We start from the raw sequence: 19,362 nt of genomic DNA on the forward strand, positions 1-19,362 counted from the left end.
GAGTGCACAAATTTTTGTGCACCGGGCCTCTAGTATGCATATAATTCTTTGATTACTTTTAGAGGGAAAGAAAGAATAATTCATCGTTATGGTAGAGCTTGTTTTCTGATGCTGGATTAGATGTAGTCCAGGGATAGGCAAATTTTAGTATTAATATTGGAAAGAGGTGAGGGAAAGTGCTTGCTTGGGATCATAAAATCCTATATAATAAAAGCCTAAGATGCTAAGTGTCCAGTCGTCTGGCCGGCCATTCAACCAATCAAAGCGTAATGTGCTAATGATATGCTAAGGCTGCTCTACCACTCACTATGACATGCACTGACCATCAGGGGAAGACGCTTCGACCAGTAGGTAAGCTTGCTGCTGGGATCCGGCCTATCTGGACTGAGCCAGATGGGCTGGACATGCCCTGGAACCTCCCGCAGTCCCTCCCCAACTGGCCAACCTCCCACGTCCCTCCCTGGCCCCGATCATGCACCAGTGGGGTCCTTTGGCCTGGCCTGCGCCCTCTCGCAATCCAGGACCCCTCGGGGGATGTCCGACTGCTGGTTTAGGCCCGATCCCTGTGGGCCTAAACTAGCAGTTGGACATCCCTCTCGCAATCCGGGACCGCTGGCTCCTAACTGCTGGCCTGCCTGCCTGATCGCCCCTAACCACTCTGCATGCCTGCCTGATCACCCCTAACCACCTCTGCCTGCCTGCCTGATGCCTCTAACTGCTCGCCTGCCTGATCACCCCAAACTGCTCACCTGCCTGCCTGATCACCCCTAACCACTCTGCCTGCCTGCCTGATCACCCCTAACCGCCTCTGCCTCAGCCCCCACCACCGAGGCTTCGTCTGGAAGGATGTTTGGCTGTCCGATCTAATTAGCATTATTACGCTTTTATTATTATAGATTAACTTAGGTTGGCACCAAGCCCAGACCTGAGGCCTTGAAGCTCAGTGGTTTTCTGACTAGTAAAACTGTAGTACAGTTTTGTTTGTTTGTGTGTTTTACCCTTTACCTTCAGGATTTAAGTAGATTCTATGTGGTCTAGTCATGTGTGTTCTGAGCAATGGTCAAACCACATGGGACATAGCATATTCATTCATTTTAGCTCATGGTGACTTTATTTTTTACAGGCTTAATTTTAGTATACTTCAGGGATGAAAAAAAGGGTGGTGTTAAGTCCTTGATCATGGAAATTCATTTTGAGAATCTTTTTTATATATGTATTTTTAAATTTTTTTAAAACTATTTTTCATTATTATTTATTTTTAATCCTCACCTGAGGATATTTTTCCATTGATTTTTAGAGAGAGTGGAAGAGAGAAGAAAAGACAAATATTGATGTGAGAGAAACACATCGATTGGTTGCCTCCTACACGCACCCTGACCAGGGCCTGCACCAGGGAGGAGCCTGCAACTGAGGTATGTACCCTTGCCGGAATCGAACCCTGGACCCTTTGGTCCACAGGCCAACGCTTTATCCACTGAGCCAAACCGGCTAGGGCTGTTTTTTAATTTTTATTAAAAACTCCTATCTAAGGAAAGAAACCAGACGCAGGGATCTTTCTATAAGCTACTTAAGAGTTTCTTGCTTTTATCATTTTTCTTTGAATTAATTTCATTTTGATCCTTGAAAATATGCCAAGAATGGAATCTTAATTTTGGAATTATTTTTCTTGTTAGAAACTGAAATTATAGGAGTTTTTATGGCATTTCCCCCAGTCAGTATTTTACTTGGGGTAGGGGGCAGAACACTAGTCTTTTTTATTTTATTAGGAAGGAAAACCTTTAATGACAGAAATGTACAACTAAGTTTATTTTTAGAGGCCTGCTTTATTCAATTCTTTGGCTCTGCATTCAACCATTTCTTATAGATCAATCATCAAAGCTATGTGACTTTTACCTAAGAGTTGTTTTAAAATAAACAGAATTTATGCCTTTCAAAATGTTTTCTGTGTCAGTTAACTCAGTATAATTTTATTTAACTAATCTTTTAAAAAAATATATTTCTACTAGAAGCCCAGTGCACAAAATTTTGTGCACTGGGTATGTGTGTGTGGGGGAGGGGGGTCCCTCAGCCTGGCCTGCGCCCTTTCGCAGTCCAGGAGCCCTTGAGGGGATGTCCAACTGTGGCTTAGGCCTGTGGGGAGTGGGCCTAAGCTGCAGTCGGACATCCTTAGCACTGCTGCAGAGGCAGGCTTGGCTCCCACCACCGCAGCTGTGCTTGCCAGCTGTCAGCCTGGCTTGTGGCTGAGCGAAGCTCCCCCTATGGGAGTGCACTGAACACCAGGGGGCAGTTCCTGTGTTGAGCGTCTGCCACCTGGTGGTCAGTGCGCATCATAGCGACCAGTCATTCCAGCGACTGGTGTTCTGCCGTTTGGTCAATTTGGGTATTACCCTTTTATTATATAGGATTGATTTTAGAGAAAGGGAGAGGGATAGAGAGATAGAAACATCAATGAGAGAGAAATATCAATCAGCTGCCTCCTGCACACCCCCTATTAGGGATCAAGCCCACAACCCAGGCATGTGTCCTGGTCAGGAATTGAACCTCAACCTCCTGATTCATGGGCCAACCACAGAGCCATGCTGGCTGAGCTAACTCAGTATAATTGACCTCTCATTCTCAAGTGCTATTGCAATATGAAAAGGGAAGTTGTAAATTGTTAAAAAGTAACTCAGTTAAATTTATGGTATTTCACCATTTGTTGGTAGGACTTTGTGCCATTGTATCAGGATTTTGAAAACTTCTATACAAGGAATCTCTACATGAGGATTAGAGACAACTGGAATCGACCAATCTGTAGTGTGCCTGGAGCCAGGATGGACATCATGGAGAGACAGTCTCATGATTACAACTGGTCATTCAGGTAAGTCTTGTTTGGGAAATTATTTCCTAACAACAAAAAAAGGAATTTTTTGACTTTTTAAAATATTCTATTGTAAATTTGACAGTATTTTGTCAAAACAGCAGTGGAAGCTGAAAATACAATATAATGTGATTAATTTCCTTGCATATTGTTCATTGTTATTGGGATGTTTAAAATACATTTTTGTATTAGTTTGATACTGTGTTGGGTTATAGTTGAAAGCAAAATTTGACCTAGTAAAACAAAACAAGCCCTAGCAGTTTTGCTCAATGGGTAGAGCATTGGCCTGTGGACTAAAGGGTCCCAGGTTTGATTCTGGTCAAGGGCACATGCCTGGGTTGCGGGCTCAATCCCCAGTAGGGGGCGTGCTGGAGGCAGCCAATCAATGATTTTCTCTCATTGATGTTTCTATTTCTTTCTCCCTTTCCCTTCCTCTCTGAAATCAATAAAAATATATTTTAAAAAGACAACAACAACAAAAAAACAACACAAAGAAAAACTGTCCTTTCTATTATACTACTTACCAGAATCAAGTATCTGAATTTATTTCTGGATATTTTGATTTCTCAAATGATTCAAGGATATGTAGAGGGTTTTTACTTAAATGGGTTCAATAGTTTAGAAAACTTTATAAAATTTTATTTTGTTTAGATTGCTCAAGTATTACATGATTGCATTGCTATTAAAAAAAAAAAAAAAGACAAGCAATAAAGATAAATTGAAAGTCCCCATGAGAACTAACCACTATCCCTTTGCAAATCCACTGCCCTACTAATCCTCACTCCCCAGAGGTAACCATTGTTATCAGTTTGTAGTGTGTTATTCCGCCAGGTGTTTTCTGTGGGATATGTATATAATGTATCTAGTAGGGTTACACACAGTTTTTGATTTACAAAAATGGCATCATACTATAGAAATGATACTGCATCTTGTTTTTTTTACTTGCTAACGTATCAGTAACATCTTTGTGTATATTCACAGCAAGCTCATTATTTGTAGTGGCTACTTAGTATTCTACAATTTTGATGTATATAGTATACACATGCAGGTTGGGCTGCATCATCCTGTGTTAAAAACTCCAAAATCTCAAGTTAAAAGATTGGCAATTTATTTCTTGTTCATACTTCATGTCCATCTTAAGTTGGATGTGCCTCTGAACCATGTCGTCTTCACTTGAGGGGTCAGACTGTCTGAGCTTCCACAATTAGGAATGTCACTGGTTTGTGTGCCTGAGAAAGAGACGTGGTCACAATTGTATTGTGACTCTTTTTTTTCCTTTGGTTAATCCTCACTGGAGGATATCTTTTAATGAATAAGTACTGTCAAACTGCCTTCCAAAAAAAAGTACTCTGATATTCTTTTTTTTTTTTAAATATATTTTATTGATTTTTTACAGAGAGGAAGGGAAAGGGATAGAGAGTTAGGAACATCAATGAGAGAGAAACATCGGTCAGCTCCCTCCTGCACACCACCTACTGGGGATGTGCCCGCAACCAAGGTACATGCCCTTGACTGGAATCGAACCTGGGACCCTTCAGTCCGCTGGCCAACGCTCTATCCACTGAACCAAACCGGTTAGGGCAGTACTCTGATATTCTTATCTACAGTGTATGAAATAGTCCTGACCAATGCTGGCTATGGTCAGTTTTTAAATCTTTATCATTATTGATAAGCAAAAATTGGTATTTTAACTTTCATTTCATTTATTGGTAGTGAGTTTGAGCTATTTTTCATTTAGACCATATACTCTCTGTTTCTTATATATATTGCTTCCTTTGGTATTACCAATACATTTATTATCATATGTAAGTGTTTGACCATGTTCATGGGTTTCATGAACATTCATCCTATTGAAATACAGGTACACAGGGAATACGATTAAAGGTGTTATAAACATGGGTTCCTACAACTATCTTGGATTTGCACGAAATACTGGATCATGTCAGGAGGCAGCTGCCAAAGTCCTAGAGGAGTATGGAGTTGGCGTGTGCAGCACTCGGCAGGAAATTGGTGAGTATAGTCTGTTGGGCTAGCTTATGTTCTTAACTTTTTTACTCAGGAGGGAGTAATATGGATAGAGTGCTAGAATATTAAGTGTCCAAATACATACTTTGCCATGTAGTTTAGATCAGATAAAGAATGCTTTATTTTTCTGAATTGATGGATGATTTTAATGCTTTCAACACATTTTGAGATGTATTTTTCTTTTCCATTATGTTATACATACAGAGTATGTTCAGTACTATTGTTTCATTTATAACTTTAGTGTTGACTTTATTTTATTTTATTTTTTTGTGTGTGTGTTGACTTTATTGACTTTTGCAAATGATAGTTCATTAAAGAGCACCACTTCATATCTGAGCCTGTGAGCATATGAAAGTTAATCTATTTCCCTACTGGTAATTTGGGGCTAATAATAATTCCTACCTTATAGGATTGTTTTAAGAAGCTAATTCATGTAAAGTGCTTGTAACATGGTAAATACTCATTAAATGCTAATTCTTTTTATTAGTAGTACAAGTCTATAAAATGTAAAAGAGAACAGATTTATGTAAAGAGATTTAATTAGTTAAAAGGAAAATTTCAAATTCTTCATTTTGTTCTAGTGACTGATAACCATAGAAGTTATAAGGCATCAGTCTGGATATTTATTACTGTGAAGCACATCAAAACTTAGTGGATTAAAACAATTCAGCACGGCCAGTGTGGCTTAGTGGTTGAGCATGGGCCCATGAACCAGGAGGTCATGGTTTGATTCCCAGTCAGGGCACATACTCGGGTTGTGGGCTCAATCCCCAGTAGGGGGCATGCAAGAGTCAGCCAATCAATGATTCTCTCATCATTGTTGTATCTATCTTTACCTTTCTCTTCCTCTCTCTGATTAAATAACGAATAAAAAACAATTCATTGTTATTCTCATGGGTCTAGAGCAGGGGTCCTCAAACTTTTTAAACAGGGGGCCAGTTCACTGTCCCTCAGACCATTGGAGGGCTGGACTATAGTTTAAAAAAAAACTATGAAAAATTCCTATGCACACTGCACATATCTTATTTTGAAGTAAAAAAACAAAACGGGAACAAATATAATATTTGTATTTGCATGTGGCCCGCGGGCTGTAGTTTGAGGACCCCTGGTCTAGAGATTGGCAAATACAGCTGGGTTGTTTTCACTTAGGGTCCCTAATGATGTGGTTAAGGGAGCATTAACAACATATAGAAATCACACATCTTTATGGCAGTTTATATTTTATAAAGTACTTTTTCATAAAGTGCAGGCCAAGGTCAACTAATGCCTGTCTTCTGCCTGGGGACACCCAGCATGAGCTACAAAGCAATCTGCAGATGGCTGCTACTTATGCTGGGCTTGGAGTGCAGCAAGGCAAAGCTGCAAACCAAGGCTGGCTGCTGCTAGTGCTGGGCCTGGGGCCACTTAGTGAGAACAACAGGGCATGCTGAGGCCAGATGCTGCTTGTTTGAGAGATTTTAGGAAAATCTGAAGCACAAGCCAAAACAGGCTATTCGTTTGGAAAAGCAACTGGAAACAGTTTGGGTGGACCCACAGTTGGGTGGGATGGGGGTCTCAGGGAATCACCAGGGCCAGGAGAACAGTGTCAGCCAGGTTCATGGAGACTCAAATACGGTGCACATCTACCAGTTCTGTGGGTGGGGCATGAGAAGGGTCTCAAAAAAGGAACTATGGCATCTGCCCCTCCAGACAGTTCAGTTCCTCCCTTTGTTTCCCTGGTGCCTTTTGAGCTGCTGCCCCAATGCTGGAACCCAGAGGGAATGAGTCAGAGCAAGTCTACGCATAGACCCTTTAAGAGAAACTGCCTAGGACTCCAGCAGCCCTCCATCTCACTCAGCCACAGTCAACGCTGGTTTTTACGCCCAGAAATTATGTGGACTTCTCTTCCTGGCACTGGAACCCTGGGCTGGGAAGCTGGGTTGGGGGCTGGGACCCCTCACTTCTCAGAGGGGACCTCCACAGCTGAGATATCCCTCCTGATTTTTTAAAAAAATTTTTATTGTTTAAAGTACAGGTAATCCTCAGGTTACGTCGGACTCGATGTAGGTTGTTACGTGGTTACGTCGCCATCTCCCATTTACAGCATTTATAAAAAAAAAAGTTCCGTCATTTTGACGTATGTACATATGCGCTTTATGTTTTTTATTATTTATTTACCACAAGTAAAGGTCAGAAATTGGTATCTTTCTTTTAAATTTTTTTTACTGTTTCACTTCATTACTGCTGTGTATGTGCTCCATGTGAGTGATGTAGGTGCTTATGTAGGTGGATTCTGACTTACGGCGAAAATCGCGTTACATTGCCCCGTAGGAACGGATCTCCAACGTAACCCGAGGACCTACTGTATTACATATGTCTCCTTTTTCCCCCCATTGACCTCTCCCCGGCTATTCCCACTCCCTAGCACATGACCTCACCCCCCCCTACTCTCTGTGTCCATGGATTATGCTTATATGCATGCATACAAGTCCTTTGGTTGCTCTCTTAAACCCCACCCCCTACCCCCCCACCCGCCTTCCCTCTAAGGTTGGACAGTCTGTTCAGTGCTTCTATGTCTCTGGATCTATTTTTGTTCATCAGTTTATGTTGTTCATTATATTCCACAAATAAGTGAGATCATGTGATATTTTTCTTTCTCCAATTGGCTTATTTCGCTTAGCATAATGCTCTCCAGGTCCATCTATGCTGTTGCAAATGGTAAGAGTTTTTTCTTTTTTTTACAGCCTTGTAGTGTTCCATTGTGTAAATGTACCAGTTTTTTAATCCACTCATCTGCTGATGGGCACTTAGGCTGTTTCCAAATCTTAGCTAGTGTAAATTGTGCTGCTATGAACATAGGAGTGCATATATCCTTTCTTTTTTTTTTTTTTAATATATTTTATTGATTTTTTACAGAGAGGAAGGGAGAGAGATAGAGAGCTAGAAACATCGATGAGAGAGAAACATCGATCAGCTGCCTCCTGCACATCTCCCACTGGGGATGTGCCCGCAACCCAGGTACATGCCCTTGACCGGAATCGAACCTGGGACCCTTCAGTCCACAGGCCGACGCTCTATCCACTGAGCCAAACCGGTTTCGGCCATATATCCTTTCTGATTGGTGTTTCTGATTCCTTGGGATATATTCCTAGAAGTGGGATTACTGGGTCAAATGGGAGTTCCATTTTTAATTTTTTGAGGAAACTCCATACTGTTTTTCACAGTGGCTACACCAGTCTGCATTCCCACCAGCAGTCTTCCTGATTTCTTATCCGCCACACATGAGTGTGGGACCCGGCCATTCCTTGTTTCCACCCCTCCAACCAGTTCAATGTGGCTTTTTTTTATATTCTTAGTTGTAGGTCTTTCCTTCAGCTAGATTTCAGGCAGTAAAGTAATGAATGATTCTTAAATTTTGGGTTTGGTGATATTGACTTCATTAACTTCTTCACACAGGTAACCTGGACAAGCATGAAGAACTAGAAAAGCTTGTGGCAAGTTTCTTGGGAGTAGAAGCTGCTATGGCATATGGCATGGGATTTGCAACAAATTCAATGAACATTCCTGCTCTTGTTAGCAAAGTAAGACTTAGTTTGTCATTAATGAAAACTCCCTTATATATATCATATTTTGTTTTATAAAACATTCAGAGCAAGCCAGAAACTATTATAAATTTAGGTTAAATATAGTCTGCCCAAAGATATTTCTATCACAAACTTTTGGATAAGTATATACCATAGAGACTTACATCAATTGAAGCTTTCTTATTAGAACCCACAATCCCTTCCTCTCCCATTAGATGACACTTGCCTTCTTCATTTCATACAGTTTTAAAGGGATTCTAATAAATAAAACCTTATAAATGGCTAAAATTATGGAAGAAAGAATGTTTCGTTTGGAAAGTTATTTAACAGGTAGTTTTTCCCCAAATAGAAAAATTTGAAAATATAAACTTGTTCTCAGAGTAATGTATATTACTGAAAGACATATGAGCAAATTATATGTGTGTCTATATATATGTTAGTAATAATGTACGTTAATAATGTGTGTAGAGCTTCTGTGAGGGGACAGTAGAAGAGAAGAGATGAGACATTGTAAATCACATTTTAGCAGTTCTTCAAAGGTTATTTATTCTCATTTTAATAGTGATCTGTGAATGGTATCTTGAAAAAATCATCAGTGCATTGAGTCAGAAGACTTGAGGTTTTTGTTTGTTTGTTTGTTTTTAATATATATTTTATTGATTTTTTTACAGAGAGGAAGGGAGAGGGATAGAGAGTTAGAAACATCGATGAGAGAGAAACATTGATCAGCTGCCTCCTGAACACCCCCCACTGGGGATGTGCCCACAACCAAGGTACATGCCCTTGACCGGAATCGAACCTGAGACCCTTGAGTCCACAGGCTGACGCTCTATCCACTGAGCAAAACCGGTTAGGGCAGAAGACTTGAGTTTTTGCTTGTTTGATTATATGGTCAAATTTAGCTGTGTGACTGAACAATGTCAAAACCTTTCTGAGCCTCAAATTTTCCTTTGTAAAATTAAGTACTTGAATTAGATTAACTCTAAAGTCCTTTTCAGTTATATAAATCCAGGGAACAGAAGAAAGAGAACAGAAAGCAAGAGGGGAAATTTAAACCTATATTGGCATTACATTAAATGGAAATGGTTTATACATTCCAAGTAAAAGACAGTGATTGTCAGATTAGATAAAATTTAGTATGTTTGTACCAGAAATCAACTTTAAAGACACAAGTAGGTTTAAGTAAAAGAATGGAAAAGATATAGCATGTAAATAATAATCAAAAGGAAGTTGGCGTGCTCTGGCCAGGTGACTCAGTTGGAGCATCATCCTGTACACCAAAAGGTGGCAGGTTTGATTCCTAGTCAGGGCACATACCCAGGTTGTGGGTTCAATCCCTGGTTGGGGTGCATGCAGGAGGCAACTGATCAAAGTTTCTCACATCAGTGTTTCTCTTCCTCTCTAAAAATCAATAAAAATTCAAGAAAAAACACACACAAAAATTGATAGAACTAGTATGAAAATCTAAGGAGATAGAACATTTGAAAAACACAATTAACCAACTTAACATTTATGAAACATTTCAGCCAGCAACAGCAAAACATTTACCAAGAGACCATTTTCTGGGCCATTAAACCAACCTTAACAAATTTAAAAGAATTGAAATTATTCAAAATACTAGAGGCCCGGTGCATGAAATTTGTGCAGTGGGTGTGTGTGTGCGCGCGCGCGCGCGCGCGCGTCCGTCCGTCCCTCAGCCCAGCCTGCACCCTCTCCAATCTGGGATCCCTCTCACAATCCAGGACTGCTGGCTCCCAACCGCTCGCCTGCCTGCCTGCCTGATTGCTCCTAACTGCTTCTGCCTGCCAGCCTGTTCACCCCCTAACCACTCCCCTGCCAGCCTGATTGATGCCTCACTGCTTTCCTCCCGGCCCAGTTGCCCCTAACTGCCCTCCCCTGCTGGCCTGGGCACCCCTAACTATCCTCCCCTCCAGGCCTGGTCCCCCCCAACTGCCCTCCCCTGCTGGCCTGGTCGCCCCTAACTGCTCTCCCCTGCAGGCCTGGGTCCCCCCCAACTGCTTTCCTCTGCAGGCCCGGTCACCGCTAACTGCCCTCCCCTGCTGGCCTGATCGCCCACAACTGCCCTCCCCTGCTGGCCATCTTTGACCACATGGGGGTGGCCATCTTGTGTGTTGGAGTGATGGTTAATTTGCATATTACCTTTATTAGATAGTACGTTCTCTAACCATAATGGAATTGACTTAGAAATCAGTAACACAAAGAAAGATACCTGGAAAATCCTCAAATAATTGAAAAGTAAATGACACACTTTTAAATAACCCAGGCTCAAAGAAAGGCAAAATTGAAAATACTTGAACTAACTGGAAATGTAATATAATTTGTGGGAGGAAGCTAAAGCCATGCTCAGATGGAAATATATAGCATTAAATGCTTATATTAGGGGGGAAAAAAGAGTTTTGAATCAGCCATCTAAATTCCTACCACATGAAATTAGGAAAAGAAAAGAGCAAATTAAACCCAAAGATTTCAGAGGAAGGATACAATAAAGGTAAATGCAGAAATCAGTGAATTAGAAAATAGACAATAGGTGAAATCAGTGAAACCAAACTGATTCTTTGAGAAAATGAATGCAGTTGATAGATCTCTAGTCAGACTGGTCAGGATAAAAAGAGAGGAGACAAAAATTACTAGTAGTAGGCATGAAAGAAGCTACTTCACTACATATCCTATGGACATTAAAAGGATATAAGGAAATATTAAGAACAACTTCATGCTAGTAAATTCAACAACTTAGCTACAATGGACAAATTTCTTGAGAAAAAAATAAATGTATGATTCTTTGATTATAGTACATTTTAGCATCATAAACTTGAGATTCTTATTTGGAATTTCGTAGAATTTTTTACACTAAAGGGTTAAATAATTTCATTTTGCTTCTCCTGTGTGTTCACAAACTAACAATCACTATCTAGAATTAGATGTCTTATATACAGATGTGGAAGATACTACCTTAAACATTTATTGTGCAAATCAAATATTATAGTTGAAATGTTATGAAATATATTTTAATCTATTCAAGGCAACAACGAATCCAGTTTTACTCTTTCTTTAAGACTTATATTACATTTCAGTATGAGGTGATCAGTAATTCAGCTTAAAGTCAGAGGCAGACAGTATATTGACTAAGAGCATGTATTCTAAAAGCAGAAGCTTTGTATGAGACACTTAAATGCTATGACCTTGGGCAAGATTTGTAATTCCTTAGTTCCCACATGTAAAGTGGGGATAATAATAATAGTTCTTACCTCACAGATTGTTGTGAGGATTAAAGGTAACTATGTGTTTACAACCCTTAATATAATGCCTGAAACATATTAAGCATTTAGATGTTAACTGCTGGCATTTAATTTTTATTTTTGCACAAATAACATAATAGACCCTCATAGTATATTAGAAGAAAAAATAGGTTGATACACAGAAATGGTGAATTAGGCTGTCTAAAAAGGAGATGATAAACAAAAAGAACAAAATTATATTGCTGATTTTGCAAAAAAGAAAAATTAAATGGAAAAATAAAATTGCATTCTTTTTAAGGAACAGTGGAATGCCAAGAGTGGTTAAGGAAAGGATTTAAAGACTTGCAGAAGAGGAATTCAGCTTCTCCATTTTTTCCCCCAATTTTTCTCATTTTTTTCAATTTTAACACTTTTTTTCAGAGATAAATTTAGACTTACAGAAGAGTTGCAAGAGAGTATAGAGCGTTCTGGGTACCTTTCATTCAGCTTCCCTTTATGTTAATATTTTACATAACAGTGGAACCATTTACCAAAACTAAAAAACTAACTTTGATTCAATACTACTAACTAAAGAACAGAACTTGTTTCAGTTTCACCAGTTTTCCCACTGATAACCATTTTCCTGTTCCAGAATCCAATCGAGTATCTTCATTGCATTGAGTTCTTGTCTTTCCTAGCCTTGACTCTTCTGAAGGAAGTGTTGTTGCTTCTTCCCTATTTATTTATATCAGTATGGGTTCATGAATATTTTATTATTTGGGTTCAACATGATTACTTTTAATTTTGTTGCTCAAGTTGATCCAGTTTTGGCCATTAGTAGATCTTTCAGGTGGGCTCCTGTGCCCTTTGAATATGCCCCATTTTTTTTTTCTAAAGCACTTTCTTTGCAGCATAACAAGATGCCCCAGGCCCGTGGTCGGCAAACTGCAGCTCTTGAGCCACATGCGGCTCTTTGGCCCCTTGAGTGTGGCTCTTCCTAAGCCTTAGGAGTACCCTAATTAAGTTAATAACAATGTACCTACCTATATAGTTTAAGTTTAAAAAATTTGGCTCTCAAAAGAAATTTCAGTCGTTGTACTGTTGATATTTGGCTCTGTTGACTAATGAGTTTGCCGACCACTACCCCAGGCTCTTTTTACCTATCCTAACCTTGGGGTCAATCACTAAGTTCTCCATTGAGCCCTGGTTCCTTTTATTGGAGGATTGTATTTAGAAACCAAGATTTGGTGTGTTCATTGTCTCTCAGTGAATAGAGCTAGAAAAATAAAAACATGTATACTAACTCATGCATAAACATATCGATTAGTGTGCATGTGTATAGATATAAATTTTAAAAACTATTAGTCCATATGGGTATTTCCAACTCTACTTCTCTTTATTTTTAATCTACACATTTTTAATGAAAGAGCTTTTTAAAATCTTAATAATGAAAACTTTATATACAGTAAAAATTTCAGGCAGACAATTGCTATTGCAAGTTCATAAGTATCCATCCAGGAATACTCTTCCTTTTATTCTGGGAGCACGCTGACACTTTCTGCTCCTTACTTTTTTCATCTAATCGGGTATTTTGAAGGCCATTGTTGACAGAGAAAAACCTGTTTCTGAGTTCAGACTTTATAGGTTGGAACCTGCAGGAGATGTGGAAGAGTAAGAACTGGGGAAGAAATAGAAATTCTGAGAGCTTCAGATGTTTCTTGTTGCCTTAACAGAAACCCATGTTTACATGGATTTACAGAAAAACTTGTTCAGAGATTTTAAGGGCAAAACTAAGCCTACACTCTGTGTGATTTTGGGAATCCTATCTAATAATAGACAAACATGGTAATTGACTGTACCTTCGCTACGCCTCCCATTGGCTAATCAGCGTGATATGCAAATTAACCACCAACAAAGATGGCGGCTAATTTGCATACTGCAGGCAGGGCAGGACAGCGCCATCCCGCCTCCCCACTGCCATCTGGGCCTGCTATTTGCGACCTGGGGTGGCGGGCGGCCAGGTGGTGCAGCAGCGATCTGCCGGGCGTCCCGTGTGCGACCCAACCCGGGGCGGCACCCCAACCCCCGGATCAGCCCTGCCGTGTGCACGACCCAGGGAGGCGGGGCAGGCACCGAGGTTTCAGGCCTGCCATCTGCCACCCGGGGAGCAGGCCTAAGCCAGCAGGTGGTTATCTCCCAAGGGGTCCCAGACTGTGAGAGGGCACAAGTGGGGCTGAGGGACACCCCCCCACACCCCCCTCCCCTGCCAGTGCACAAATTTTTGTGCACCGGGCCTCTAGTCCTATATAATAAAGAGCTAATGTGCTAATTAGACCAAACAGCAGAATGACCGTCAGGAGGACCTTCAGGACAAAGCTGGGGCTGCGAGGGCCTACCCTTGCTTGAATTTTGTGCATCGAGCCTCTAGTTATATTAATAAGTGGGATTGTTATTGAACTCTGGATGGTTAGGAGTGGGAGGAAGAATGCACTGTTTCCACAAGCATTACTTCCTCAGCTGCCTTCTCCCCCACACACTTTTTCTGTGAGTAAAATAGTACATCATACCAAACTCATGAAATGACATCAAACCAACAAAATTGAAACTCTATGAAGACTATCTGGTATATCAGATTTTAAGTATAAATAAAAAACCTATTGCTATATATCTGGGTATTTATGTCCATCTCAGGAATGAAGACGTTAAAAGGCTAGAATTTTGCATCTACTTCTAAATTAATTTTTTTGGGGGAAAAAACCAACTATACTTTATTTCTTCCTGAAATTGATAGTTTGCTGTTATACAAGCTTTCCTTAATAGGCTATAATTATTAATGATTTTAGCATTTGATCTTTTGTGTAATGAAACCTCACCTGCCTCCACCCCAGCTTCTTACTTCCTGTGCTTGTGGTTTTGCAGGGTTGCTTGATTCTGAGTGATGAACTGAACCATGCATCACTGGTTCTGGGAGCCCGACTCTCAGGAGCAACCATTCGAGTCTTCAAACACAACAGTGAGTTTGTTGTGGAGGTCTTAGTGTTTAGTATTCCTTGGATTTGTGGCAGTGGTTATATTAATAATAGAAAATATAAATGAAGATGAAATAGCAACATTTAAAATGTTTTTCTGAGCCCGGGCTGGATAGCTCAGTTGGTTAGAGCATTGTCTCTATACGCCAAGGTTGTGGGTTTGATTCTCCGGTCAGGGCACATACAAGAATCAACCAATGAATGCGTAAATAAGTGGAACAACAAATCTCTCTCCCTCCCTTCTTCCCTCCCTTCTCCCTTCGAAAGCCAAAACTTTCTTCCTAAATGGAAATGTGTTGTGTATTATTAAAATATTTATTTGCAATAAAAATGCATAACTTTTGTAGTTAAAACATTCACATGTAGAGAAGAAAGATTACCAACTGTATTTTTAATATCATCTTTTACCAAAGTGAGTACATGTACAAACAAGTCTAGAAGAATATACACCAAAATAGTAGGTCTGTGCTCCTGGTTGGAAGGTTAGAGATGGTAATAACTTCCTGCCTTTTGTCTTTGTCTTGTCTAAAATGTTTTACAAGAAGAATGATGCAAATAGCATTTTGTTTTATGTAAATGGGACTTATTAAACACCACTGTGGAACCTGCTCTTTTCTTACAACACATCGGGAACTTTGGCAATACATGTGACTCTCCTCCTCCCCTAATGTCAGGGTGGCGGGCAGTGTCTGGAAGTGCCCTTATTCAGACTGTCTCTCAGTTTGGACATCGAGGTTGTTTCTAAAATTTTCTACTAGAAACGGTACTACCTGTTACCCACATTTTTGCTCAATGGTGTGATTAGTGCCTTGGGATGAATTCCTAGCAGTCTTAGAATGCCTGGTTAAAAGGGCACACATATTTTTGTACTTTTCCAAATTGCCTCCAAGCATTGTACAGATTTTTACTCAACAACATGACAGTGACTCACAAGCCAACTTAGGCCATTATGAAACATTTTAAAACTTCCCTTCTCTAATAATCAACATGTTAATTTTATTTCTTTAATTATTAGGTGTCAAGCAACTTTTTATACAGTATTGTGTTTGAATTTCTTTGTAAATTGGCCATTTTCAAATGTTTTCTCTTTTTTACTGATTATAAGAGCCCTTCCTATTTTCTTTGATATTGCATTATTTTTTATTTTACTTTTAACTTTGTTTTTAGTTTGTTGCTGTGCAAACTTATTAAAATACTTATGTTGTCACATTTATTATCTTGTGACTTGGATTTTGTGTTAATACCTTCCATATTTTAAGATAATAGGGTTATTCTCTTATTTTCTTCTGGTAGTTTTGTGGTGTTTTTTATTTACATCTTTATTCTTACATGGGATTTGTGAAGTATAAGAGAGATACTAGATTTTTCTCCCTAAGTTGATAATATGGTTAAGCATTCTACAGATATTTCCTTTCATCTAAAATTTTGAATCAGTATTTATTTTTCTCCTCTTTTCTGTATGTAAACAGAGGAAACTAAAACAATGACTACATTTTTACTGGCTCTTGCTGATTGCCAGATGCTGCCCTCTGCAGCAGGACTAGCCTCTTCAACACTTCTGGGACAGCATCTCCTGTCTCTGGGTCAGGTAGCAGACAGATTGTGTTCTTATGAATAACTGAAGGTGTCAACACAATCACAATCTACGGCCATCTTATCTGTTTGTGGTGTTTTTATTATTTCTCTTTTCTACCGAAGTCCTTTCTATAAAAAGAGCAAAATCATGTAATTTTGTAACACCCTCCTTCAGTGAGGAGCAATAAAGACTATAAAATCAGATTTTATCATGGCTTGCTTCCCACCCTTGTTAAATACACTGCAGACTTCATGTTACAGTTTTCTTGAGGTGTTTTTTTTTTTTTTTTTTGGAGTGGGGTTTCTTAAGGGCAGTGTTTCAGGGCAAAAAAATTTAAATAAGAAGTCGATAGTGGCAGCAAAAATGGTCTTCAAAGCATTTATCTTTAACAGGAAAATTATGACCCTTATTAGTGGTAGTACTAGCCACGTTGTTTCCTAGACCTGTTAACCATCTTAAGAACCAACAGAGCCACAAGAACTTGGTTGTGTACAGATAGCAGATCAAATCAAACAGAAACCATCTCAACTGATTGCCAAGCTTGCTTAACACGGAGATTCATGCATTTAGGAATTTATTCTATAGCACTAACCAGACTACTGTATTTTTAACCCACTACTAAGATAAAGTTATTTAACAAGCATTTATCAAGAATATCTTCTGTGAAAGGAAGTGGGCATGTACTTTGAAGTTTTCCCCCATATTTGATTTTTAGGAGGTGTATGTATTTATAGTGGTTTCCATACTCTTGCTCGGTCTTCTTTATGCATTATTTCTGAATGACTCACTAGGATTAAAGATACAGTTGATTTTATAAATACAAAAAAAGCTAACTGAATGGCCAGGTATTTAACATGAAACATTGGTAATTTCATAAGCCTGCTAACCACCTGACTCAACTGTGCCACAGTCATTTGTTGAGCTTCTGTGACTTTGAACATTTGTTACATTTCAGACGAGATTTTAATTCAAGATAGCAGTAGCTCACTCATTTTGCTCCATCTTTTTCTGCCCTGTTCTGACTTCGTTAATGTCCTTTGCTGTCTGAGACAGTCTTCCTAAATAAGAAATGTTTATTTGCATTTCTGGAATAAAGTTAGGAAAGAGGAAAGTACTTTATGCTGACATCTTTTTGTGTGTGCTATAGACATGCAGAGCCTAGAGAAGCTATTGAAAGATGCCATTGTCTGTGGTCAGCCTCGGACACGAAGGCCCTGGAAGAAGATTCTAATCCTTGTGGAGGGAATATATAGGTAATCCTGCTTTATGATTCTAATCTTTCTGATTTGGTTCCATGAAGTCTTAGAATTTTTCAGCCTTACTTCGTTTTCAAGGGAACACTAATTAGACCCCTCTGGAAACTAAGGAGACAGTGTTTTTGACTTGTTAAAGTACCTGGAAGCAGAGTTAGCTCTAGGACAAAAGTCTTTTTGTCTGGCTTTTAATCTTTCCATCATGCTACATGGTCCTCAAATCTCCCTTCTATTTGGATCCTTTATTTTTCTGTTTATAGAGGGAATTTGTATATAGGTCAAGAATTGAAATATGTTTTCTAATATGTCAAAACAAGTTACACACCGTTTAATGTTAAGAAATTTTTATTTTATCTATTTGCAGCCCTTCCACTTATTTTCTTACTTCCTAATGTTTTTTAATTCTTTCTGTAGAATTTCAATTGCATACCTATGTGATGCAGAGTCTAATGTTGCCTATAATTACAAGCTTTAGAAGAATCTGCTGTGACTTTTATTCCTCTGTAGTGAATTAAGATTAATTGTGTTCTAGTACTTGTTTTAAAAGATCCAGTCTAGCCATGGCATCATTTGATTTTGCCAGTTTAAAACCACAGGCAGAGTTGTTAGACTATTTCAAATAGCAGTAAAATTCAGAAATTAATAAAGTGGCCAGCTCCTAATTTTGAGAGTTAAGAAGTCTCAGTGTATGTATTGTTTACTCTGTTTTGCCAGCATGGAGGGATCCATTGTTCGCCTTCCTGAGGTGATTGCCCTTAAGAAGAAATACAAGGCATACCTGTATCTTGATGAAGCCCACAGCATCGGGGCTCTGGGCCCTGCGGGGCGAGGTGTGGTAGATTACTTTGGCCTGGATCCTGAGGATGTGGACGTTATGATGGGAACATTTACCAAGAGCTTTGGTGCTTCTGGAGGATACATTGGAGGGAAGAAGGTAAATGGGCTGTGATTATTGAGCAGTTAAGAATAAAGGCACTGGCTACTAGGTTTGGTAAGTCATGTCTAATAGCTTCCAAACTGGGATGCGAGATCCTGAATTTGTGGGTTAGGCTCATGGTGCCAGCGGGTTCACACTTCAGCTGCCTGGTGAGTGACTGAGGCATTGAAGGCTCGTTCTGTTCATTGTTTGTTGTTTTCTTCTTTGAGCTTCGTTCTAAACTACATGCTGGTTTGAGATATAGAATACCCTCTTGTATGAAAGAACACACAGTGGTGCTGCCTGTTCGCCACACTCTTTTGCTGGGTTTGAGTTGTGCTCAGTTTCAAAGTAGTGGGGTTGTCATGGGAGCTGATGGGAATAAAAGGCCAAGTTCCTTGCCCTTAGACTTAAATGCATCTTGGGTGAACATAAAGACAGGAAGAAAAAAGATTATTTTGTTAGCTCTGGTGTATTATAAGGCTTTGTTTTTTTATTTTGTTTTGTGGGTTTTTGTGTTTTTGGTTTTTCAATTTAAAAATCATATACTGACCTCTAAGCCATTTGAGGCGTGTGGCATGGTAAAAATGTTTGAACCATGGAGACAGAGGCCTGGGTTTGATTATTTCCTTAATTTTGTGAGACCTTGGACAAAGCATTTAACTTTTCAATTTCCTTATCAGTAAAACAGAGGTAAATATGCTGGCTTATAAGATTGTAGTAAGGGTTTAAGAAATAATGTATGTTCATGCTGCAACATGGATGAACCTTGAAAGCTTTATGTTAAGTTAAAGAAGGAAGTCACAAAAGGTCACATGTTATATTATTTCTTCAACTAGAGGCCCGGTGCACAAAAATTTGTGCACTGGAGGGGGGGGGGGCCCCCCAGCCCCGCCCGGGCCCC

At 39.5% G+C, this 19,362-nt stretch overlaps 1 protein-coding gene across 1 annotated transcript in view; it reads left to right on the forward strand.

Annotated features, from left to right (window-relative positions):
• SPTLC2 (serine palmitoyltransferase, long chain base subunit 2) overlaps positions 1-19,362 on the forward strand; it is a 91,131-nt gene that overhangs the window by 28,130 nt on the left and 43,639 nt on the right. Inside the window, exons 4-9 of the mRNA XM_014534729.1 lie at positions 2,706-2,860; positions 4,722-4,870; positions 8,321-8,445; positions 14,604-14,697; positions 17,437-17,542; positions 18,257-18,476. Coding sequence (XP_014390215.1) covers positions 2,706-2,860; positions 4,722-4,870; positions 8,321-8,445; positions 14,604-14,697; positions 17,437-17,542; positions 18,257-18,476 — 849 coding nt within the window. The remainder of the gene's footprint in view (positions 1-2,705; positions 2,861-4,721; positions 4,871-8,320; positions 8,446-14,603; positions 14,698-17,436; positions 17,543-18,256; positions 18,477-19,362) is intronic.

This window comes from Myotis brandtii, unplaced genomic scaffold, assembly GCF_000412655.1.
Source record: "Myotis brandtii unplaced genomic scaffold, ASM41265v1 scaffold132, whole genome shotgun sequence".
Taxonomy (NCBI): Eukaryota; Metazoa; Chordata; class Mammalia; order Chiroptera; family Vespertilionidae; genus Myotis; species Myotis brandtii.